This window comes from Coccidioides posadasii, chromosome 1 (genome assembly GCF_018416015.2).
Source record: "Coccidioides posadasii str. Silveira chromosome 1, complete sequence".
Classification (NCBI taxonomy): Eukaryota; Fungi; Ascomycota; class Eurotiomycetes; order Onygenales; family Onygenaceae; genus Coccidioides; species Coccidioides posadasii.
The window spans coordinates 5,981,128-6,004,057 of NC_089407.1; the positions used below are offsets into that span (position 1 = coordinate 5,981,128).

Below are 22,930 nucleotides of genomic sequence, written 5' to 3' on the forward strand. Positions count from 1 at the left end.
AAGACAATCCCTTCTACAGAGAACTACTCTCACCACAGTGAATTGACCGTCATCGAATGAGTAGAAGCTGAACATCCCCTTATCCCCCCTCCTGAAATAACAGAATTAACAACTGCTTGGTTGGTTGGCTGTTTGTCTCAACTTTTGAACTGTAAACCGGGCGATATCGAAGCTCCATCGCGTCGTATTCGGATTGCGGGGGTGGGTTGTCTCGCATTCGGGTTCGCTGGGTGGAAGGGCGGAGAACGACAATCCGGCGCTTCTTCACAGTCTGTCATTTTTTCTGTGCTGGGATGACCTTGTAGCTAGCCAGGATATTTTTTTTCTTTTTCTTTTCTTTTCTTTTCTTTCTTTCTTTTTTTTTTTTTTTTTTTTTTTTTTTTTTTTTTTTTTGGGTAAGGAAATGGAACGAAAAAAATATATAGTTATATAAAAAAAAGGATGATAAGATAAAGAAACATGATCGCTTGCATGGAAGTACATATGGCCTTAAAAGTACATCAGGAAATTCGTTTTCAGCCAAAATGAAAAATGAAAAAAAAAAAACAAAAAAAGGCAGGAAAAGTAGTACGTCAAGTTTATGTCACGGTCATTAGAGTGGGAAGCGCGCTTTAGGGAAAAAACCGCCTGTTTCATCTGCTTCCCCACAAACTAATTCCCCCCAGTTTTTTAGCCGGTCACCTTGTAGATGGATTCCGCGAGTTGCTTGACGTTGCCGGTTGTGATCCCCGCAACGGAGATGCGGCCGTCCTTGGTGGCGTACACGGAGTGCTGGAGACGAGCGGAGTCGTCAGCAAAAGTCTCATCCTCCCGTTGATGGGCTCGGATAGTTACGGGGTAGGGGGGAAACAGTCCTTACCTCCTTGGCCAACTTCTCCATCTGCTCAGGCTTGAGTCCGGTGTAGGCAAACATGCCAATCTGCAAAACGGGTGAGGCGTTAAGCACGGCAAGTCAAAACCATTCTCTAGCGTGGAAAAACTAACCTGGCTGGTGATATGGCTCCAGTCATGCTTGCTTCCCAGCTCTTCTAGGTGCTTCTTGAGAAGGGCACGCATCTCGATGATACGGTCGGCCATGCCCTTGACCTCCCCGAGCCACTGCTGGTTCAGGGTCGGGTCGTTCAGGATGGTCGATGCGATGCGGGCGCCATGGATGGGCGGATTGGAGTACATGGGGCGAACGAGAATCTTGATCTGCGAATCCACGCGCTGCTTCTCTTCCGCCGATTCGCAGACGACGGAGAATGCACCAACACGCTCACCGTAGAGACCCTTAACAGGAAGAAAAAGGAAAAAAAGCTTGTATCAGCAAAGAAGCAACGAGAATAGCACAGCCTTAACTTATGCGACATAAGAACTTACCATGTTCTTTGCGAAACTCTGGGCGAGGACGACAGGCTGGCCCTGGCTCACAAAGTGCCGCAGGGCAAAGGCATCACGGTTGATATCTCCACTGGCGAATCCCTGGTAGGCCATGTCGAAGAAGGCAAAATGTCCCTTCTGCTTCATGACCTCGGAGATCTGGAGCCATTGCTCCTGGGTAGGGTCGATGCCGGTGGGATTGTGCGCACACGCGTGGAGCAGAATGATGCTCTGCGCAGGAGCGGCCTTGAGGTCGGCGATCAGGCCCTCGAAGTCAAGTCCGATCGTGTCCTTGTTGTAGTATCTGTACTTCTCGACCTTGAGGCCGGAGTCCTTGAAGACGGCGGCGTGGTTGGCCCAGCTCGGGTTGGGGATGTAGACCGTCTTTGCGTGAGGGTAGAAGCGCTCCAGGAAGGCCGCGGCTATTCTCAGCGCGCCGGTGCCGGAGATGGACTGTGTGATGGCGATGCGGCCCTCCTTGACGGCAGCGCTGTCGGCGCCGAAAGCGAGCTCGGCAGCGGCCTTGGTGAAAGAAGGAACGCCAGTGATTCCCGCGTATTCCTTGTCGAGCTTGGAGTTCACCACTTTGGTTTCGGCGGCTCTGACGGAAGGGAGGACGTAGGGTTTGCCTTGGTCGTCGCCTATCGCGGCAGCAGTCAGCAAAGACCGACTTCGAAAGTTTCATCTGAAAAAGAGAGAGAGAGAGAAAGAAAAACAATAATGGTAATAATAACAGGTCGCTTGCAGGCGAGGAGGGACATACGGTAAGCTCCAACGCCGAGGTTGATCTTCTCCTTGAAGGAATCAGCCTTGAAGGCCTCAGTGATCCCCAAGATGGCATCCTGTTTGAAACTCGAGCTGTCAGCAATTCTGCACGACCATCGATCGGTTCTTCAGGGATTGCGGCAGACTATCATACAGGAGGACCCTGAGGGACATTGGCCCAAGTGGAGGCTTGCCGGTACGCCAGGACGCGAACGCCGGCTTCCTTCGTGGCAGCTGAGCGGCTGGCAATTCTCAAGGTGGTGAGCATTGTGAACAAGCCGATGACCAATCTACGACGACAAGGGCAAAAAATTTTTCTTGGAGGGGTGGGCTGTGTGGAATTGGGCGAGGAGAGGAGAGGAGATGAGAAGAGAGGAAGAAGGTGGGCAAAGCTATGTCTGCTTTTCCTTTTTTTTTTTTCCCTCACTTGTGAACACAAGATAATCTTAAAGTGTCCTGATCAAAAAAAGTTTTGCGGAGAGTGTCGGACTTCCAGGGATCCGCAGGCTTCGGTCTGTGGCGCGGTCCCCCAGCCAATGTAGTGTGTTCCTTTGTTCGAGCTTCACCCCGTAATTTTGCTAAAAACCACCCGCTTTTATCAGTTGTCCAGACAGCCCGCCTGTGCGGCGCGAAAGCCTCCCTTCGCTGGGCGACTTTCTCCAGATTTTCGGCCTTCAAGGACCACGCTAGCAAGCCCATAAACCACCGAAGCGTCACTCGCCGAGTCATACCGACCTTGGCGGCGGTGGAGCTGGCCCATAGCTCGGAGCTGCTGATCCACGGCGACAGCCAGATCGCTGGATGGAAGAGGACATGATGCCGAGGGACAGGAGACCAGGGCTCAAGCTGCAGAAAGGGCCGGCAGATGCGCATCGGGGAAAGGATCGGGTTCACCACTCCCCAGCCATGTCGCGGCAAAACAGTCAACGAAGCTATCTACATACTCTCATAATACTCCGCACTCCGTAGTTCTCTATTAAAATTTAAAAAAAAAAAAAAGGAAAAAAAAGAAAAGAAAAGAAAGAAAATCGTCTTGCCGACCGCCATTTCATGGGAACTCAAATACGTGTGAATACGATGCACAATGTAACTATCCCTGGAATACCCCCCTTTTCATATTCGCTTCCCGTCAACCACGGTACATCACCAGAGAAAAGCGCGTGTGACAGACCATGATGAGCAAGCGCTTAGCGTACTGCCCGCACAGTAAACTGTTGTTTTCTTGAATTCTTCCGCGTTTTCTGTTCCACATCATCACCGAATCATCATCATTGGTTTGTTTGACGACGGAAGCAACCAACCCTGAAACTAAAAACGCAATGTCTCATTCTCGACTCTGCTTCCTATGCGAACTTGATAAAGGCCCCAAATCCCGCAGAGGCATGCCTCATATCGCCGGAAATAACCCACCAAAGCGTCGATGAAAGAAGCATCAAGGTGCCGACCACAACAGGCAGAATCCGCTTCAAGGCCCTCCCTCCCCGAGCCGCCTTCTTCCCTGGAGACCTGGTCAGCCGTGTAGTACTATCTTCATTCCATCCCAACTTCCCTGCTTTCCCCTCGAACGGCACATAATTGAGCTTGGGCGTTCCACTGAAGAGCCTGGAGGCATCCCTAGCCAGGCAATCCAATCCGATGACCGGCGTTATCCATCGTTGCGTTATATAATTCCACCATCCATCGTACGCCTGTAGACGTGTCATCTTTGCCCCGAACTCGACAATCCCCTTTACACGATCAAGACGAGAATCCTGATAGTGCTGCAGCGCATCGCGGATTTCAACATCAGAGGGCTCTTTGTTTGGGTGCGCGTGGACAAGGCCATGAATTGCGTTTGCAATGCTCACGACACTTTCCATGGCCGTACAGCCTCCTAGGGCCGAGTTAGGAGTTATCTGAAGTGGGAAAACCCAGTTAGCAAAATCGACATGGGAAAAAGGCAAAAGTTCTTTTTACCTTGTGGATGGCATCCCCTGCTAGGACTATGCGGCCAAAGAACCAGTGCTTGAGGACACCTTCTTCCAGCGATATAAGCTGGCCTTTAGTACGCGAGCGCCAGAGTTCTCCAAACAAAACAGTCTCGGTAACAGGACAGTCGGCGAGCTTGTTAGCCAAGGCTTCCATCTCTTCTTCCGTGTATTTCCCGCGATTAGGCCAACGGTATCGTTTGGCCTCCGGCAGTTTGCAGTGTGCTATGAACGTGATGAAAGTCGGCTGGCACAAAAGGAGAAAGGAAAACCCGTTACCTGAGGTAATTTCCATGTCGTGTTTACTGAGGCCGGGCACCGGAGGGCACATTGCGATGAGCGCATTGTAGGTGGTGGCCATGGCTAAGGAAGTGAACATGTCAGATGTGGCCCATCTTTATTTATTATTGAAAGGGCCAAATTTCTCTTACAGCGCTTTTCTGCGGCTGAGATAGAGCCTGGTATGGCTCTGTTGGCTTTATCCCACATGAGCTCTCGTACCTTGCTGTGGACACCATCGGCTCCGACAACGAGATTGCCCACATGCTCCGTTCCGTCCGCGAGCAATACCTTCACTATTCCAGTTTCTTCGATGATGTTCTCGACTCGGCACCTTTCAAGGACCTTCGATTTGTCACGAAGCTGGTTGTAGAGGGTTCTCAGAAACACCCTCCTATCCAAGGTACAAGTGCTGTAACCGGAACTACACATCTTAGCCACCTAGATAGCTAGCGGTGGTCAATAGGCGGACATACTATTGTTGTATTACTTCGAAGAAACGATTTTCTGCGTAAACTTTGCCGGTAGACGTGCGACAGGAACATCCTTTCATGGTGGAGCACTGGGATAAAACAGCATCTAAGCAACCAAGCTGGTCAAGAATTCTACAGCCATGGGGCTGCATAGTAATTGTCGTGCCAAAAGGTGGTGCCACTATGCCCTTGTCTAGGACAACATAGTCGATATTGGCCTTCTCTAGGCAGTGAGCCAGTGTCAAGCCAGCAACTCCAGCCCCGACAACGATGACCTTGAAGGGAGTCTCCCATATGGGATGGTCAACGGAAGGGTGTCGCATTGCGAATCAGTTTTGGTGGTCGAATTTTATAAGGGGTAAAGAAGTAGTAGATAGCAAAGCAATGCTATGAGTGACAAAAAAGAATATACATATCAAGAAGATATATCTACCCGCAATCTGGGCTAAACAGCCCAGCCCGTTTGTTCCTCCACCATCCTACATATATGTAGCGGTCAAACAATGAAAGCAACCACCGTGGATGTACTGTACATATGCAGACATGCCACTGATGACCAGTGCCATGTAACACAGCTGGAAGGAAAGTCGTTCAAGAACAGCAATGGAAATGTAATAAAGCTAGAATTAGATATCTGAGGTAAGCATGACAAGCGGCCCAATATGGAGCTCAGAATGTATCAAAGTGAGTGGTCGTTCGTCTCGTTCAATTGTACCTATGATGCAACAAGGGAGATGTGCAAATTTTTGCTTTTTGCGTACAGAGCATATAAAGCCCGGTGAAGAGATATATATATATATATATATATATTTTCCTTTTTTTTTTCTTTTTTCTTTTTTTTTTTTTGGCTTTGTTTGAAGATCTCTGTACGAAACACATACCAGTGGCCCTGCATTTTGGCAATCCAACTAGAAGTTAGATTTATGCTGTCCAGCTGCGTCGTGAAACTGGAATCTCATCAACACAATTAATATGTAAAGGATACCATCTGCCGATCCAAGGGAAAGTTGGCAAATAGTGGCGATGCTGCCGTATGAAGTATCCCACAATGGGTTGGTTCATTGTCTCGCTGTCGTCGTGACTGGCAGAGTCCATAGTCCGTGGGCAGGGATGATGATGTTGGGCGGATCAGCACAGTTGAGCCCTGCCAAGATAACGCCTTGCCGTATATGGTTAGCTAGTTACTAGTTAGTTAACTTATCTGATAACCTCTGTTTACATAATCAGGCATCCGGTGTGGCGATTGGGCTGCTGGCGTTGTGATTGTTCGAGATCCAGGGGAGCACGACTTTCATTCTGTGCTTATTGTTGTGATCCTGGGTGAATGGAGGAATAACTGGAGTGAAAGCTAAACTTATGAAGGATGGTGCCTATCTGCCTTCCCTTCTCTTGACCTCTTCCTTGCTGGAATCAAAGGAATGTGCGTTCCCAACTATCGGCGGGTCACTGCAGGAAGTAATGCCTTTGATATCCGTTGACCAGACTTCTCTTCCTCCTTGATCACACATATCACCTCTTCCGAAATGTCAACACCCGACCTCCACCACTGCTTCTTACGCCCACCCATCATCCAGATTCTCCGTGCCGCTGGCTTTCATTCTGCCCGGCCCGCTGTCATCGACACCTTGACCGACATAGCTGGACGATATTTGCTCCTCCTCGCCTCATCGACCGTTGATCATACGCTCAACAGTCACTCCGAAGATCCTGTCCCCACACTTGACGATGTGCTCATGGCATTTAATGATGTTGGCGCCTTGAGGCCACAGAAAACCCGACTCGAAGAAGTGCATGAAGGAAAGGAAGATATGAGGGGTTTGGAGTCGTTTTTGACTTGGTTCAGCGGGCCCGCAAATACAGAAATTAGACGGATAGCTGGGTTTATCCCCAGCGAGGGAGATGTGGTGGATGTGGAAAGCATGGGAAAGGAAGACTATCTTACAGGTTAGCGTTTGAAATCCCCGCTCCCAGCCAAAACCTTTCCTTTTTCTTTTTCTTTTTCCTTTTTTTTTTTTTTTTTTCCCTTCTTGCGTGTTTTCATTTCTAAACCGGTGCTGACTTTATTGTTTACTTTTAGCGCTTAAGAAAAAGCATAGCAAGACCGGAGAAGAATCTCGATTTCAGGGAACCGTTCTTGGGAAAGATGCAGATGACCGGCCGATCGTTATTGAAGGTGGAGTCGAATCTATAAAGGCGTGGGGCAAACAGATCAGGTCGAGAGAACAAACCGTGGAGCCAGCATCTACGGAGGTGAGCAGCATTTCAAAAAGCATGTCGCCGCCGGAGCGAATGGAGATATGAGCAAGGTGGTGGTGGTTGGAGGGGCGGCTGTGGGCTCTGGCAGCCAGCTCAACCTTTCTTTTGCTTAGCCATATGATAGCTATCTACCACAATAAATGTGATCAAATCAGTAATAAAAATTTGAGATAGAGATTAGTTCTTTTGCTAACCCGCAGTTCTCTTGCGTCTAACGGTCATTTGCACCCATCGGGGGCCAGTACTACCTCGCTGTGACATCACCGACCTGGAACATCGTTATGTTTCGCTGGCGCAGCCTCTCTCCGGGGTCAAACCGTGACATTGTGCCTATTCACCCTTACAATGGAAAAGATCCCTTCAAGTCTTAATTTTTAGTCTTTGTATAGTTGTATAGGGCAATTTTTCCCCCATTCCTAGCGATGGTGTTCTCGTTCTCTCTCCCCACCACTTCCCACCTCTCCTTTCAGTCGTACCTCATCTCCCCCACCCACCCGTCGCTCCCGTCTTGCGCCTCAACAGCCCGTCACGCCCTCCGCGTCGCATTAAAGAAACACAAGGCCACTTTACCCTCGCAACGTGCAGCACACCTACCGCACATCCTCAAGGCATTGAATGAATACATCCCCTACTTATTCGCGCTCTCGCGGGGTCTAAGCTCCAACCCCGCTTCCGGCTCCGGCGCTGAGAATGAAGATGTCGACGTTGTCCTACGAGCTGAAATCGAGGTGCAATGGCGTGCGACTCTAAGCTCGCCGGCGTCGTCGCTACATGTTCTACACCGTGGAGGTCGAGACCGCCGAATAAAAGGATGCGGGTTGGATTTCGAAGTCGCTTTCGTCCTGACGACTCTAGGCTATGTTCTCTCCCTGCTGGCGCGCACAAAGATCCTCAAGACGCTTTATGCAAACACGACGCCGACAGTGGAACAAAAGACTGCCGCCGCGCAAGGTGCGATGAAGAACCTAATTGCGGTGAGCAGCGTCCATACATTCCTCGCTTCTTCAGGCTTGAGCAGCGCCGAGGTAGGCAACGGCCAAATTTCCGGACCAGTACCGGATTTGGATCCGTCGACGCAGTCGGCTTTATCTTCCCTGGCCATGGCCGAGGCTACTCTGCTCGCCGTCGTGAAGGATGACGCGTATCTATCGACGTGTATTCAGGCGCGCAATAAGCACGACACGGAGTGGATGATCAAGGCTCCGGATATACCGAAAGTGCGGACACTCCTGTTCGCTCGGCTCTGTATCCGGGCGGCGGAATATGCGGAGCAGGCTGCTGCGAGCGCTGGCGCGGTGAAAAGTTGTGGGTCAACTTCGCCCGAGTCAGTGCGTACGGACAGGAGGAAGCTAGATGAAGATCTCATCAGCTACATGCGTGTCCTGGCGCGAGTGGCAAGGGCTAAGGCATGTCGATTTTTTGGGATTGATGCGGAAATGACTGGTAAAGTCGGAGAAGGAATTGCTTGGTTAAGGGCTGGAAAGTCAGCATTGGGGATCAAGGGGTCCCTGGAAGGTGATGAGGAAGTATCCGGGTCAAAAGGTAAGGGAAGAATTGGATTTTCACGGCTGAAAACACAATGGAGTGAAAGGAGAGAGGAGAGGAAACTAGAAGAGACTACGTCGACCAAAAAGGGCGAGCCACTCAGAGAACTTGATTGGGGGGATGATGCCGGTAAGGAAGAGGAAGAAAGGGTCCTCGAAATGTTGGAAACTAAATGGACCAGAATGAACAACACTGTATGGCCTTGACCGTAGAATTGCTTTAACCTTGGGATCACCTGGCGCTAACGATGATAGATTAATACGCAAGCAATCCCGTCATCCGCATCTTATTTATCGAACTTACCTTCCGGGAGGGATATCCATCCGCCTCCCGGTCCATACATACCTCCTCTATTGGATTCTGAACATCTCGCGCGCATGCGTGCTCCCCCGGAGAGCCCTGAGCCGGTAGTCATTGCTGAAAGTAGTGAGGAAGAAGGCGACATTGCATCCTCCGGGAGAAGTGGTGGATACTTTTAGATGTGTCCTTTCCGACTTTGATTCTAATATTGACTACGAATGTGTACCGAGAGGTGCCAGCATTGAATGTTAGCTTTCAGAGCACCGATCCTAAATGATTACAAAAGATGTCAGAGAAATAGCAAGCACGATATGGCAACATTTCGAGGCATGAATTGGGATCGGCTATGAAAAAGCAAGTACGCCCAAGAACCAGTAAAATCTTATATACACATAATATCGCGCGGATATTCAGTCCCGAATCATTGCCAACTTCTATGCAAATGAATCTCACCCCATCAATGCACCACACGACACCAATAGAGCGCAAGAATCGTGGTCGAAGAAGATTCCTATGCCGTCGTAGATCCAAAAAAAAAAAAAAAAAAAAAAAAAAAAAAAAAAAAAAAAAAAAAAAAAAAAAAAAAAAAAAGAAAAGTAATGTAATGTCCGCTCGTACATCCAGCTAGCCTCTGAACTGTTATAGGAACCGCAACTCGCAGACAAAGTGGGTAAATCCATCTCTATTCATCGATGCTTGTGAGAATTTCTTTTTTTTCCGCCTCTAGTAGAAATACACAAACGCAGCCCCCGTTCACATAAAACCCACAGCAGCAGATAATCACGAGGACTTCTCTCCCTCTTTCGAAAAGTAGTTCTTCTCCTCGAACAAGTAGCCCTTGATCTTGCGTTCGTCGATCAATTCGAAATATTTATCTGTTGATATAAAGAAAAAAAGAAGTTATTTAGCTTGGGAGCTCACATTCCAAACAAATTTGGGCATTTTTACCTCTCAATTTGCCGCATTTCTCCAGATGGTTCACACCTTCTCTCCGATAACACTTGCCCAGTTCTTCACCGACTAGTCTGGCCATCATGCTGCGCACCCACTGTTCACGGATAATGGCATCACGGGCGTTGTGAACGGCCTCTGTGTCTTCGAAGTTCACGCCATCGTAGGTCGGTGGCACCGTGGGCTTTTTGGCGAGGAAGGCGGCGGACTCGGGTGTGGGCATTGTTGCGGAATGTGGTTTTATTCGGACTGGGGTATGGAGAGCCAGTAGAGACAGGCTAGAGACTGAGATGTGACCGGGTTTCAGAAGCCAATTGCGGCGGAGGAGGTTTCAATTGCTCTCGTCTTCGCCGTTGGTGAGGTAATGAGTGAAGTTCAGCCAGCGCGGCGGGTTGGCGAGATCGTTCGCTGATTGGTTACGACTCACACTTGCCTCTTATTGGTGAATGTGAAAAATAGGTTATCACGTGATATAAATGATTGATGAATAATCATTATTTACATAATCAGTGATTTAATGATCACGTGACATAACCGGGGATCGGCAGCACGAGTACATATGAAGGCAGGGCGGACTGGGTGGGTAGTTAGGTGGCGATGTAACTATGTAGTCTCCCGAACGAAGGTTGTATCCAGTTCTCCATTCCGGAGTACAGTACTTTCATAGTGGGAGGAGAATATGAGCATGGTCTTGAAAATTCCACGAGGTCGCTCGTAAAAGCGACCTCAGATTTGAGTGGCAGGGTTTCTCAGCGAATGGGACGCATGTCTTGGACCTGGATGACTGCCCACGGAACGCTGATAGGTGAGGTTCTGGGTTCAAATAAGCGCAGGCTTGGACAGCCAAATTTCCCGGCAAAATGCTGCTGCCAAGCATTTTCTCGATCATTTTGTTGAGTCTTAGGATCGCTTAAAATCTGCCAGCCCATCTTTGAAGCGAAAACTATCCTCGAACGTTTTACACCTGGAGCCATGGTGACCCGCTGTCATCCAGCGAGCCAGTGCGTTGGGAGTGCGAATTGGCATTCCAACCACTGAAAGGTGGGGGGTTCTTCCGTATGTCCTTGTACTCTGTACGACTGTGCCTTTCGCTTGCTTCCCGATCGCCGGTCCATGGTTCTGAGCAAAGAGGGTTGCTATTTCTGGAACGTCGAGCTTACTATCGTATCTCTCCCCACTTTTTCGCTACAAGGGATGCCACTTCTTTGGCAGGGAGAAAAGAGCAAATTTATTTTGCTGGGTAAATGTCACAGATTTGTGTAGGCTTTCCTGGGGCATTGGTGAGGCAGTGGCGGCAGTCAGAGATCGGAAGATCGCCTTGCTGGGCCGCACTGGAGCTGGCTGGCATTGTGCGCAGAATTCAAACGTTAGTCGGGTTTGGTAGGCCGCGCAAAGTGCTGAAGATCACCGCCCAATGATGGGTCCAAAGAAGGGCAGGTTGCGTACTCGATCCGCTCGACGGGGCAAATCGATGATAAGGACTCCCTTTTTTTTTTTTGCAAGACAATACCAGGAGGATTGCTTCGCTCCTGAAACATGAAATAAGCAGAACCGGTTGTTGCACAGACGCAAGAACAAAATTTAACTCCGGTTTAGATCTGGGCTTTCTGGGCCGCGTCTGTTCGGTGGAGGTCGAGATTAGGTTCCCCCAAGACCCTGAAAAGCTGGCCAGCAAGAGCCATGATTGCTTTTTTGGCGCATCATCATCACCCATAGATTCTGCCCAGTATTTTTCCGGCTTGGTAACGATGTCCGTACACACCTGACGGCAAGGCGGATCATGCCGTCTTCCGTCGTAACAGCCATACTTGAAAAAGGGAAAGAAAAAATTTAAAATTATAAATGAGAAAACAATAAAATGATTGACAAGTTCTCCCCTTGGTCTCTTTCAACACGCTGTTGCTGTGGCTTGAGGGCCTTCGCACGACCAAGCAGTAAACGCTCCCTTTTTGGCTCGACTCGACTTCATGGACACCTGTTTATTGGCTGGGCAGCACGCTAACGACACGCCGCCCCCCGGGCCTTAAATTAATAGCAACAAGCCAATAATTGAGGAAATTATCTTTCAACAAACTGGAGGTCAAAAAAAATATTTCCCCCTTCTTCTCGGCCATTTTTTATTTCTTCCCTTCCCGTCTTAGACAGACAGTGAACTCGACGTCGCTAGCGAGGAACACCTGTCTTCTGAGCCTTGTCCGCCTGTTTCGTGGTGACATCCCACCGTCGTCTCTCGTTTTTGAGTCCCATTCCGATCCAAGTCGACCCGTACTAGCCCTTATTGTACGTAGGTGGCATTGCGTCCGCAAATTAACTACCTCAGAAGTTGGACGAACAGTGCTTTTTCTTTTTTGCGTGCCTTTCTGCTTTAGGGATACACAGCAGCGGCGGCGGAAGCGGAACAGAAGTGAAAAAGAAAAACGAATTTACGCAAGACCAAAAAAAAAAAAAAAAAAAAAAGGAAAAAAAAAAAAGGGACACAGAGCCACATAAACGGTTGGAAGCGTACGCCCAGGGCTGACCACGTGCTTTTGACGTTCGTCGAACATAACATCAAACGCCCGTTGACTCTGCTTGTCTTCCATCCAGACTCATCCCCCTTCTCGCGGTGAATCCCACACCGTGGAGCGAGTGACTGTTGGGGAGGGAGAGAAGGCTTGATGCTACGAGGGCTTTCGGGGGCTTTCGAGGGCTAAAAGAGGTCCTGAAGAGCTGTTCACCCACTAAAATTTCCGACGGATCTCCTGTCAATCCCTGTTAAAGGTCGTGGCTAGATTGGGTTCTCTCGCTTTTACCCTCGCTTTTCCGCGTGCTCCTTCACCGTGGCTACTACATCCTCCGCAGACCACAGAACCCCGGGTTCGCACCACCGGCGTCGCTCCTCAACTCTCGTTTCTCTGAACCTCCATCCGTCCGGTGCTAGTGACCACGCAACCAGCCCCGGCTCCTCTTCTCATTCTTTCCTTTCTGCTATCCCGGGCACCCCGTCTGCGACCGGGCCTTCGCCCATGTCGCTGTCGCGATCGCCTTCGCCGAGGCCTGATGGAGGATGGTCTAGCCCCGGTCTGACGACTGGTACGGGAGGTAGCGGCACTTCCACACCACGAAAGGGCTATTCAGATCTACAATCAGGCAGCGGGCTGTATATGAAGGGAATTGGCGCTGCCGGACCCGGCCGACTATCGTGGGCGGCAGCCAAGGCCAAGAGCGACCAGGTCAGAGGCTATCCGTCCTTCTCAACTCGAAACAATGGCTTCTTTTCTAGACAACGCCGGAAAATATCTGCTAGCTTACCCAGGTTCCGGATGAATTCGGCCTATGGAGAGAAAGAAAAGCTGGGCCGCGGACGATGGAGCCCGAATGGCGGACCGTTGTTGAGTCGCCTAAAAACACTGCTAGGAAATTTGCTACGACGGAAACGAGTACAGCTGTTATTGCTCTTGATATTAATGTTTGTTTTCTGGCTCGTTTTTTCCCAACGTAAGTGACACCTTTCCTCGAAACAGACGCTCGAACGGGCCCTGACCAAAAGCCACTGTAGCCATTTATGAAGCGTACCGAAGGTCCTCCCTGGGTGGAGGCAAGAAGATCGTTCTCATTGTCGCATCAAATCTCGGAGGAGGAGTAATGGAATGGAAAGGCGCACGCGAATGGGCCATTGAGCGAGATAGTTTACGAAATAAGAGGCGATACGTAAAGCGATGGGGCTATGACCTGGAGATCGTCAACATGGTAACCAAAAAGCGATACGCGCACGAATGGCGTGAAAGTTGGGAGAAAGTCGACACGATCCGCTCAGCTTTAAGAAAATACCCGAAAGCCGAATGGTACAATGCATCCCAAACTCTCGCTATCCCTCACTCTGCTAACGGTTCTTCAAAGGTTCTGGTGGCTAGATCTTCATACCTTTATTATGGAGCCTTCCTTGTCGGTTGAGAATCACATCCTTAAAAATCTCGGCAAAAAGACGTACCGCAATATCAACACATATAACCCCCTCAACATCACCCATCCGCCCTCTCTATTCTACCTCGATCCGCTTTCTCTTTCCGTCGAGGGCGATGGCAAAGAGTCTTCCATCAATATGCTTGTACCCCAAGACTGCTCGGGCTTCAACCTTGGGTCCTTCATGGTGCGACGCAGCGCCTGGACAGATCGTCTGCTCGACATCTGGTGGGATCCTGTCCTCTACGAACAGAAGCACATGGAGTGGGAGCATAAGGAGCAGGACAGCCTAGAACACCTATACACCCATCAACCGTGGATCAGGCCTCATGTTGCGTTCGTACCTCAGCGACGAATGAATTCCTTCCCTCCAGGTGCCTGTGGCGACGGGACCAACCTGGGTATTCACTATCAGGAAAAGAATCGCGATTTCTTGGTGAACATGGCGGGCTGTGAATGGGGAAGAGATTGCTGGAGCGAGATGTATCACTACCGGCAGCTTAGTAACCGCTTGAACCGAAATCCGTGGGAGAAGTTCAAGGACGGGATCTCAGAACGATGGAAAAAGACATTTGGAAAGAAAAAGGAGGAGAAAAAGAAAACGTAATGAAAGCAAACAAATAATGACATTCCCTTTCTTTAATCTTGTGGCGGCATTTCAATATTCATGGTTGTCCCTTGGGTGTCTTTTATTATCTTTTTACCTTCTGGGTTGAAACTCTTTTTTTTTTTTTTTTTTTTGCCCTTTTTTTTTTATTTTTTTTTTCGCGTTCGCTGATTTAACAGGGGCCTGGCTGTTTCAGACTGATCCTTCCTTGGATTCATATATTCCTTGACTTATTTTTAGCTCTTTTTCCTCCTTTTTCCTTTTCTATTTGGTATGACATTTTGGACCATCGGTTTACCTGTGCCACTTCACCGTCCTTTAGGCTGCTATTTGGATGCCATGCTTTCCGGCGTTGATAACATTGTATCTCATATGCATACACAGGGTGTACATATATCGGGTTTTCTTATTACCGCTCGAATACGGAGTGCACCTATACGGAATATTAGACAAGCCTACGTGATCCTTTGACACCCATTTCTTGACCTGAATATCTCGTCGCTGTCCTCCAGGTTTCCTCCAGTTTGTTATTTAATGCTGTTGGCACCGTTTCCGAGCGGAAGCTGCGCACAAGACGGGCCCGTTTTCCTTAGGGGCAATAAGCCCCTAGAGCCCGTGCGCGTGTACCAGGTATCGATCATGTCTGGCTGTTCGACTTTTTGTCCGATGTATGGGGACCCAGAGTAGTTTTCGCGCTGTCCATCCTCATTACAATCGCGACTTCACGCGAGCTTTTCGATGCTAGCTAGTTGCTGGCATGTCGGGTAGCACGGCATTGCAGTAGGAATTAGTCGACAGTACGGAGTAAACTTGATCGGATAAAAGACGGGTATCGTCATCGGCGCTGATTTTTCTTTGGCAGACGGCGCGATCTCCCGCAATTCCTTGGCCTCCTATTGAACGTGGTTCATGGAATTAAAACATGGTCACCAATTTTCCTTCTGCCATCTCTCTTCCAACCAATGGCTGGGCCTGTTGAGCGTGCTAGATACTGCTGTATATTAGCTCACAGTATAATTCGTGTGCCTTCTGGGATAATTGGCTCAGGACCGACTCGGTGCAAAAATGCAACAAGAGCGCCTTGGGGAGCGCCATCTGGCGTCCTCCACCAATGACGATACCGCTGCCCTTGAAAAACTTGGCTTCCTGGGCAAATCTCGAGGCAAAAGAATAAGCTCTTCGCTTCTCTTTTATTCGGTTATCGACGGTTCGATAAATGACGTGCTCGTTTTTCTCTGTTCGACACACGGCGGAGGAGAGAGCGTTCTTTAACGTCTGGTTGCGTGACGACCGTTGACAGCTGGGATGCAAACCAGCCAGACGCCACTCAAGGGCCACTTGATTCCTTGAAGTGCAGATGGCATGCTTCTCGGAATCCACGGAGATCCTCCGCTAGAGAAATCTTGCCCCAGTTGATCCTTTAAGACTCCGACTTCTCCATCGCGTTATTTCTCTTGGAACTTCCATCGGTGGGATGAAACGTCGTATCTCACCAGCTGTCCCTTGCCAAGCATCCTGGCACAGGGTTCTCCCTGGCTGCCTCTCAGCGAGTTTGTTCTCCAGAGAACGGAGATTCAAGTGCAGAGAAAGGCGCTTGAGCCTAGTGACCAATCAATTGGTGTTACTTTTCCTACAATTTGGTTTCCGCCCGGTGCCCCGATGAGTTTCCCGCCCGCCAACGGTCGATCATTTGCTTATGGCTGTCCAACCGTTTCTCGGCACAGCATCAGTCATGACTCCTCTCCAATCGAGCCGCGAAGTTCATATTCTTACCCGATTTTCTATTTTCTTCGGCTTGGAAGCCCGGAGACCCCGTCCCGGGGACTCGTGGACATCGCGCAGCCGAGATGCCTTGAGGAGAGATCTTAGGAGATCCTACTCCTGGACTGAGCTCTCAAAGATCTTTGCCAAATGACCCATCGGATATATTATGTTCTATCAATATCCAATGATCCACAATCACATTCTTTGGGTTTGGACCCTCTTCCCAAGCGATGCCGACACGGTTCTCCCCTGCTCGCTTGGGCTGCTGGGTTCCGCTGGTTGAACTCTTGGAGGATATGGGTTGCAACGAGAACCGAAATCCCCTGTCGACGAGCTTTTTGTGGGGCTGGTAATATCCATTCTTCAAGAAACGCTCCTTCGCGAGCCGCAGCTAATAGTATATATAGGCTTGTCCCGTGAAAAAGGCTTATCCGGCTGTCGATTCTCCCCATCTTTCCCCGTGCAGCGAAGACAAGTACGATTGCTTGAGACCGGCATACGTCACTGTTCTTGCTGTCAAGATGACGGATGAAAAGCAGGTCTCCACAGAGTGAGTGTTAGCGAGTCGATATTGTTTACGCTGTGTGGACTATGGAGCGCTGATTATTCTCTACCATCCTTATCCAGGCCGGTGCCTCAACCCACAATCGAGAGTGGAAAGACAGAGGTGGTCGTTCACAGGGACTCTGACGTGGATGACCCAAAGTGGGCTACACCTGACGGAGAAGAGCCCACCGAGATCGAAAAGGCTACGTTGAGACATATTAGCGACAAGCTTTCAATATCTATTTGGTTGGTTGCTATCGTTGAGTTTTGCGAACGATTCACATACTATGGCTTGAGTGCCCTGCTTCAGAATTACATCCAGAGACCTTTGGATGGCAGTGAGGGTCGAGGCGCTCTCGGTTCGTATTCTTCTAATTCACTTGATTCTTCAGGGACTAATACGTTACAGGTCTGGGCCACAGAGGAGCCACTGCACTGAGTACATTTTTCCAATTTTGGTGCTACGGTGAGTATTTTCTATTTATGCGAACGATCCTATAGGCATCAACTAACTACAGCACAGTCACTCCGCTCTTCGGTGCTATTATCGCTGATCAATATCTCGGAAAATACAAGGCGATTGTTGTGTTCTGCTTCACCTATGCGGCTGGCTTGATAGTTTTGTTTATGACCTCTCTGCCATTCGCTCTGAGAAATGGAGCTGGTCTTCCTGGATTCATTGTCGCCGTCATCATCATCGGAATTGGAACCGGAGGTATCAAATCAAACGTCTCTCCTCTCATTGCCGACCAGTACACTCGGAGAAGAATGGCTGTCACAACCACCAAAGAAGGTGAACGGGTGATCATCGACCCGGCAGTCACCATTCAGCGTATCTACATGATCTTTTACGCTTGTATTAACGTCGGATGTCTTGCTATGCTTGCTACGCCATTCTTGGAGAGAGATATCGGCTTCTGGTCCGCATATCTTATGTGTACAATCGTCTTCTTTATTGGAACTCTAGTTTTGATCCTCGGTCGGAAGCGGTATATCGTCAAGCCACCGCACGGTACAATCATTACCGATGCCTTCAAGGCAATCTGGATGATGATCAAAGCCCGAAATATGGATGCTCCAAAGCCCAGCTACCAGGCTGACTTGGCAAACGGTGGTACCAATGTCACTTGGGATGACCATTTTATCGAGGAGGTAAAGCGTGCGCTCGTTGCCTGCAAAGTGTTTACATTCTTCCCCATTTTCTGGGTTATCTATGGCCAGTTTTCATCGAACTTCGTCAGTCAAGGTACGTTAATAACTTATATTTATTTATTCATTTTTTATTTTGTTTCTGCAGTTCTTGTCCCGATTTATATACTTAACATTATTTGCTGATGTTGATATTCTTTAGCTGGTCAAATGGCTGGTCACGGTATTCCTAACAACCTTATGCAAAACTTTGACCCGATCTCCATCATCATCGCCATCCCACTGCTTGATCGTGTTGTCTATCCCTTCCTCCGCAAACGTCACATCGAGTTCCAACCAATTACTCGTATCACAGTTGGCTTCCTCGTCGCTTCACTTGCGATGATGTACGCTGCTATTGTCCAACATATGATCTACTCCGCTCCTCCTTGCTACGAATATCCTCTCTGTGAATTATCCAAGATCGACGGAGTCAAACAAGGCAACGATGTCCACATCGCTATCCAGGCACCGGCTTATATATTCATTGGTCTTGCCGAGGTCTTCCTCAGCGTGACTGGCCTTGAATATGCGTACATGAAGGCTCCCGAGAGACTAAAGAGTTTCGTCTCTGGCTTGTTCCTTCTCACCAACGCCTTTGGCTCTGCTATTGGTTTGGCACTTACCCCAGTGGCATATGACCCAGTCATTATCTGGATGTTTGTTGGGTTGTGCGGTGCCTCTGTCACTACTGCAGGTATCTTCTGGTACTTGTTCCATGGACTGAACAAGCAGGAAGATAAGATGAACTCTTTGGATAAGAACTACACCGGAGAGGATAGCTCATGATTGTGATGAGGTGGTAATGAATAAGTTTGGGAAAAGGGTTTAATTTTATTTTTGATTTCGAACTGGCAAGATGACTATTTTACCGTAATTATTTTTTGATGAAAGAGACGGATACCCCAGCTGTTGACACTTGAACAATGAGCTCTTGAATTGAGAATATACTCTCCACTGTGTTTTTACACATTGTGTGTCTCCCATCTCATTGATGTTGGACACATTGTCTCACTCAATATCAAGAGCTTTTTGCATTAAAATATTAAAGTACCTGGGCATGTAGTCGTCCGACCATGGGTGTGCTACGCAATTTGATTGTACATACAATCAAAGCTTTCACATTCATTACCACTTTATAGGGGTCAATATTTTCGCAGCGGCGAAGATAGCTTTTGTAGTCTTATCAACCCATTCCTGCGCAAGTTCTTGATTGCCGCCGAATTGCAGGGCCTCTGTAACCCCAGGGAATGTAGTTGGGGCATAGCTGTTAACGTTAGCCTGGGACTCACTTGTAGAGGGGGCAAAAGAAAGGAGAGTGGGGAAACGTACCCAGTGTCCAAGCCTGGAGCAAAAATTACATGTTTATAGAATTCTCTATTGGGCAAACCGCCTTGACCTACAAAGGCCCGCTCAAAGTCCCTCTGTTTATGGTTGACCATGTTGAGCAGACGCTTGTCGTTTGTCAACCTTGCCACTTTCTTTGCGGCCGTCAAGAGCCTCGCTGCCTTGCTGAATGCTTTGATGGAAAATTCAAGTTTCGATAGTTTAAGTTTGACATTTGATTCTTTTGCAAGGGCCTTCAGGTTGTCAAGATAAATGTTCATCTGCTTGGGATAGTTGGTGATGTCAAAGGGGACGACTTTGTCGCTGGCCAAATGATACGCCATCAGGCCCAAAAACTGACCCACTGCAAGGTGAGTCTTGAATCCGGGGTCGCCAAAGTTGACCATCCAGTGGTACGAATCAAAGTTCGAATGATAGTGATATATGGCATCGCTTGGACCACCGTAGGCACCGATGTCAGCCTACACAAGCGACCTGTCAGGAATTGAACGCACACATAAGGGATCTCGCTGTCAACTTACGGATGCAATGCCATTGTGAACGAAAGCAGTATAATCAGAGCCGCTTCCAAGGACGCCAATTTCTCCATTGACTACTTTCCAAACATCATACAAGCTTGTGCCCTGGGAACCTTTGAGGGAGTAAGGAACTTTCTTCATCGAGTCCATTCCTAGCTCGTGCAGCTGAGGAGTGGCATCAAACGATGGAAGTGGGCCAGATGTCGCAATATCGACATTAAGGTAGGCCACAGTGGTGGCTTTCAGCCAAGGAAGCTGTTCGCAGCGGGTTAGTACTCGCTGACGCTTAGAATGGTAGGATAGGAACAAATTACTCACATATTCTTCAACCCATTCCACAGAACCAAGAAGTCCATACTCCTCAGCATCCCAAGAACACAGCACGCTATATTATATTAGTAGGAGAAATCTTCGGTGAGGGTCGAAGTCAGTACTTACATTGTTCGCTTAGGTTTCCATCCGATTTTTTGCAGTTCACCAAAGGCTTTTGCGAGTTCAATCATAACTGCCGACCCGGAGTTGGGATCCGCAGCGCCTCCCACAATCCATGCATCGCGATGGTTGCCAATGACGACAACCTCATCGGGGCTCGTTCCGTTGATAATCCCGACGGCATTCCAGATAGGAGTGATGGCGTCGCTCATGACGTTCTTCAGTGAGAGCTTGGTTCCCGGAGCGGGTCCGGTTGAGTAGGTAACATTGAGACCACCAACCCATTTAGGACGGCCGACCTCTTCTCCAGAGACACCATGGCCGTCGAGGGCGGCAAGAATTGGAACAGCCTCTAACCATGAAATTGGAAGCGACGGAATTTTGGGCACAACACTGCTCTTGTCTTGACGAGGAGAATCGGGCTTTGACGGATAGCCTGGTGTAGTGGGATCTCCAGGGTAAGTGGACAGGAATTGAACAGAACCTCGTTGCACAGATGTAGGGTTCCGAGCTGGGCCGTGGGGATAGGCTGCATATCCGTTTGCCTCAGTCACGTTTCCATCGTCACCGGGATCTGTGAAAATGACACAGCCAATCATCCCATAGTCTTGGGCATTTTTAACCTTAAGACCTCTTTAAAAATCAGATCAGCATGATGCTTTAGTAGAAAGATGGCCCTGTTAGACAAGGATCAGGAGGATGATTTACCTAAAGGGGCCACCATAACGGGCAATGGCAATTTTACCCTCAAGTTCAACTCCCAATTCCACTAGCCGTTCAAAGTCAACCTGTTGCCCACGGCCAACGTATACGTATTCTGCTGTTACTTCTCCACTGGCAGAGTAGCCGTGGAATGTTGGAATGCGATTCGGATAACTCGAAGTATCGTCTTCTGGCAGCACTGCTTCCTCTAAGCTTGCCTTCCACTCGGTGCCATTTGCCAGTGAAAGTGACAGGGAATGTGACTCTGGGTAGTTAAGGTAGACAGTGTACGGCACCACCGAGGATTCCAAGCCGTATTCAGCCCACTTGTCCGCGGTCCATTGGGCCATGGTGCGGTTCTTGCCCGCCAAATGAGCTCCATGAGTATAGTAGTGGGACCAACCGCCTATGGAAGCGCTGTCAAAGCTGTTAAGCAAGATAGACTCATGCGTCGTCAGGCGAGGAGGATGGTGCGGTCGGCCGCGTTTCGTTAGATACGGATGATTTAGATCAAAATCTCTTCGCTGGATGTGGTCCTTCCCACATCCTTCCACCGTAAATGGCAATGAAAGAGCGAGTAGTGAAAGTGTCTTGACATACATGCTGGGCTATGGTTGAACCATTGACACTCCGCTGGAAAGCAATTTTGAGAAGACCAGCAAGCTGGACGGGGCGACCGGTTCAATTTATACGACCTCCTCCATTGCAGATCCAAGACCAGCGGGAGCCATGGCAAATGACAAACAAGCCACGGCGAATTCAGACAGCTGAGCATGACTGATGTCAGCCCAAGTAGCATCGTGCCGCCTGGCATGAAAACCGCGTTCGTCTCCCAATTCCGGGTAGTATTGCAAAGCAATCATCCGGCCACTTCCCCGCATCTCGTTTTCCAGAAAGAATGGAAGACCAGAAGAGAAGTCCCTTGACCAATGTTATTCTTGATTATCTGCTGCTTGGTGGGCCGAGTTCTGCACCGGTGAGAACGAGCTTCCTCTTTAACTTTAGACAAGGCGACGGCGATGCAACGCTGCTCCATGTTCAACACGGCGCCGGGTCTCCCCCATGTCGATCACAACCTCAAACCAGTTAGCCACTGCCCCATGGGGTCAGGGAATCCTGGCACAAGAGGTGTACAGCACAAAACTCCGGAGTAAGCTCCATCACTGTTGTCCACGCGGTGCGGTTTGCTGGGATTCCGAGGTTGAGGTCGCCGCCTGCAAACCGAGAGGTGCTCCGGAAATTATTTGGCGATGTCACCGCAAGAGCTAGTTACTCTATGAAATTAGTTAAATTGCATCTTGGGTTGGCAGACGCTGCAGCCAACCCCGCAATTGAAGTTTGATATGCCTTTGTGACTTCGGACGGCTTCTTCCTCTGACCTAGCAAGGCACTTTCTTTCGTCTAACTGCTCGACTTCCACAGGGCCTTCGTAATAAGGAAAGGATCCTCAAAGCTACCTTAATTTGGGCAAGCTGGGGAGTACGTCGATAAGGAGCTGTGTTTTGTTTTGCAGTTAAGGTCGTTCCAAGAAGCTCGCTGCCTCAGGCCTTGGCCAGCGGCACGGAAATCGAGCCTCTGCCGTGCCTAAACAGAGCGCCCGCACGCCAAGGCCTCTCCCCAACCCCAAGCCTAATATCAAGCCTAAGGGGAACCGGCCAGAGCCCAATTGGCCCTTAATTGGGGCCTGGGCATCACGGCTCGATGCTCGTCACGCAGTATGGTAAATGCTACTTCTTCACCCGCGGGAATTGTAATGTGTCCACACTCCATACTCTGGTACATACATTTAGGTAACCCTCAAAATATCGCCTCTAGGTAATTACAAGGTATGAAATTGCCTTTTCTAATAAAGATAAACCCCCCCCCCCCCCCCCCCCCCCCCCCCCAATCGAACGTTTGATTGGCATCCGTTGAGTATTTACCAGAGGGCATGCTTAAACAACAGTATCTCTTCTCGTGCTTGACAACAATATCACCAAAAGGGAA

General features: G+C 49.2%; 8 protein-coding genes across 8 annotated transcripts; 4 read left to right on the forward strand and 4 right to left on the reverse strand.

Annotated features, from left to right (window-relative positions):
* Window positions 1-448: 448 nt before the first annotated feature.
* Window positions 449-2,549, reverse strand: AAT1 (aspartate transaminase aat1). The gene is made up of 6 exons (XM_003065718.2): window positions 2,282-2,549; window positions 2,126-2,204; window positions 1,363-2,003; window positions 985-1,272; window positions 860-919; window positions 449-771 (listed from the first exon to the last, which is right to left on the reverse strand). Exons 1-6 carry the CDS (start codon window positions 2,393-2,395, stop codon window positions 670-672), a joined length of 1,284 nt encoding a protein of 427 aa, XP_003065764.2. The 5' UTR covers window positions 2,396-2,549; the 3' UTR covers window positions 449-669.
* A 921-nt stretch (window positions 2,550-3,470) lies between these two features.
* On the reverse strand, window positions 3,471-5,169 carry D8B26_001748 (uncharacterized protein; the record flags this gene model as incomplete). Its single annotated transcript, XM_003065719.2, has 4 exons — window positions 3,471-4,022; window positions 4,084-4,457; window positions 4,526-4,797; window positions 4,850-5,169. The coding sequence occupies 4 exons, from the start codon at window positions 5,167-5,169 to the stop codon at window positions 3,471-3,473; spliced, it is 1,518 nt and encodes a 505-aa protein (XP_003065765.2).
* Window positions 5,170-6,121: 952 nt separating this feature from the next.
* D8B26_001749 (uncharacterized protein) lies at window positions 6,122-7,260 on the forward strand. Its single transcript, XM_003065720.2, has 2 exons — window positions 6,122-6,790; window positions 6,924-7,260. The coding sequence occupies exons 1-2, from the start codon at window positions 6,370-6,372 to the stop codon at window positions 7,145-7,147; spliced, it is 645 nt and encodes a 214-aa protein (XP_003065766.1). The 5' UTR covers window positions 6,122-6,369; the 3' UTR covers window positions 7,148-7,260.
* A 264-nt stretch (window positions 7,261-7,524) lies between these two features.
* Window positions 7,525-9,168, forward strand: D8B26_001750 (uncharacterized protein; the record flags this gene model as incomplete). Its single annotated transcript, XM_003065721.2, has 2 exons — window positions 7,525-8,841; window positions 8,902-9,168. The coding sequence occupies 2 exons, from the start codon at window positions 7,525-7,527 to the stop codon at window positions 9,124-9,126; spliced, it is 1,542 nt and encodes a 513-aa protein (XP_003065767.2). The 3' UTR covers window positions 9,127-9,168.
* A 387-nt stretch (window positions 9,169-9,555) lies between these two features.
* Window positions 9,556-10,244, reverse strand: D8B26_001751 (uncharacterized protein). Its single transcript, XM_003065722.2, has 2 exons — window positions 9,896-10,244; window positions 9,556-9,822 (listed from the first exon to the last, which is right to left on the reverse strand). Exons 1-2 carry the CDS (start codon window positions 10,119-10,121, stop codon window positions 9,728-9,730), a joined length of 321 nt encoding a protein of 106 aa, XP_003065768.1. The 5' UTR covers window positions 10,122-10,244; the 3' UTR covers window positions 9,556-9,727.
* A 1,555-nt stretch (window positions 10,245-11,799) lies between these two features.
* Window positions 11,800-14,883, forward strand: MNN10 (alpha-1,6-mannosyltransferase). Its single transcript, XM_003065723.2, has 3 exons — window positions 11,800-13,375; window positions 13,437-13,722; window positions 13,778-14,883. Exons 1-3 carry the CDS (start codon window positions 12,904-12,906, stop codon window positions 14,445-14,447), a joined length of 1,428 nt encoding a protein of 475 aa, XP_003065769.2. The 5' UTR covers window positions 11,800-12,903; the 3' UTR covers window positions 14,448-14,883.
* Window positions 14,884-15,695: 812 nt separating this feature from the next.
* D8B26_001753 (uncharacterized protein) lies at window positions 15,696-18,954 on the forward strand. Its single transcript, XM_003065724.2, has 6 exons — window positions 15,696-16,560; window positions 16,619-16,761; window positions 16,839-17,116; window positions 17,167-17,223; window positions 17,281-18,003; window positions 18,109-18,954. The coding sequence occupies exons 2-6, from the start codon at window positions 16,733-16,735 to the stop codon at window positions 18,732-18,734; spliced, it is 1,713 nt and encodes a 570-aa protein (XP_003065770.2). The 5' UTR covers window positions 15,696-16,560; window positions 16,619-16,732; the 3' UTR covers window positions 18,735-18,954.
* Window positions 18,955-19,061: 107 nt separating this feature from the next.
* On the reverse strand, window positions 19,062-21,546 carry D8B26_001754 (uncharacterized protein; the record flags this gene model as incomplete). Its single annotated transcript, XM_003065725.2, has 6 exons — window positions 19,062-19,212; window positions 19,278-19,753; window positions 19,814-20,065; window positions 20,129-20,195; window positions 20,249-20,875; window positions 20,951-21,546. The coding sequence occupies 6 exons, from the start codon at window positions 21,544-21,546 to the stop codon at window positions 19,074-19,076; spliced, it is 2,157 nt and encodes a 718-aa protein (XP_003065771.2). The 3' UTR covers window positions 19,062-19,073.
* Between the last annotated feature and the right edge of the window lie 1,384 nt (window positions 21,547-22,930).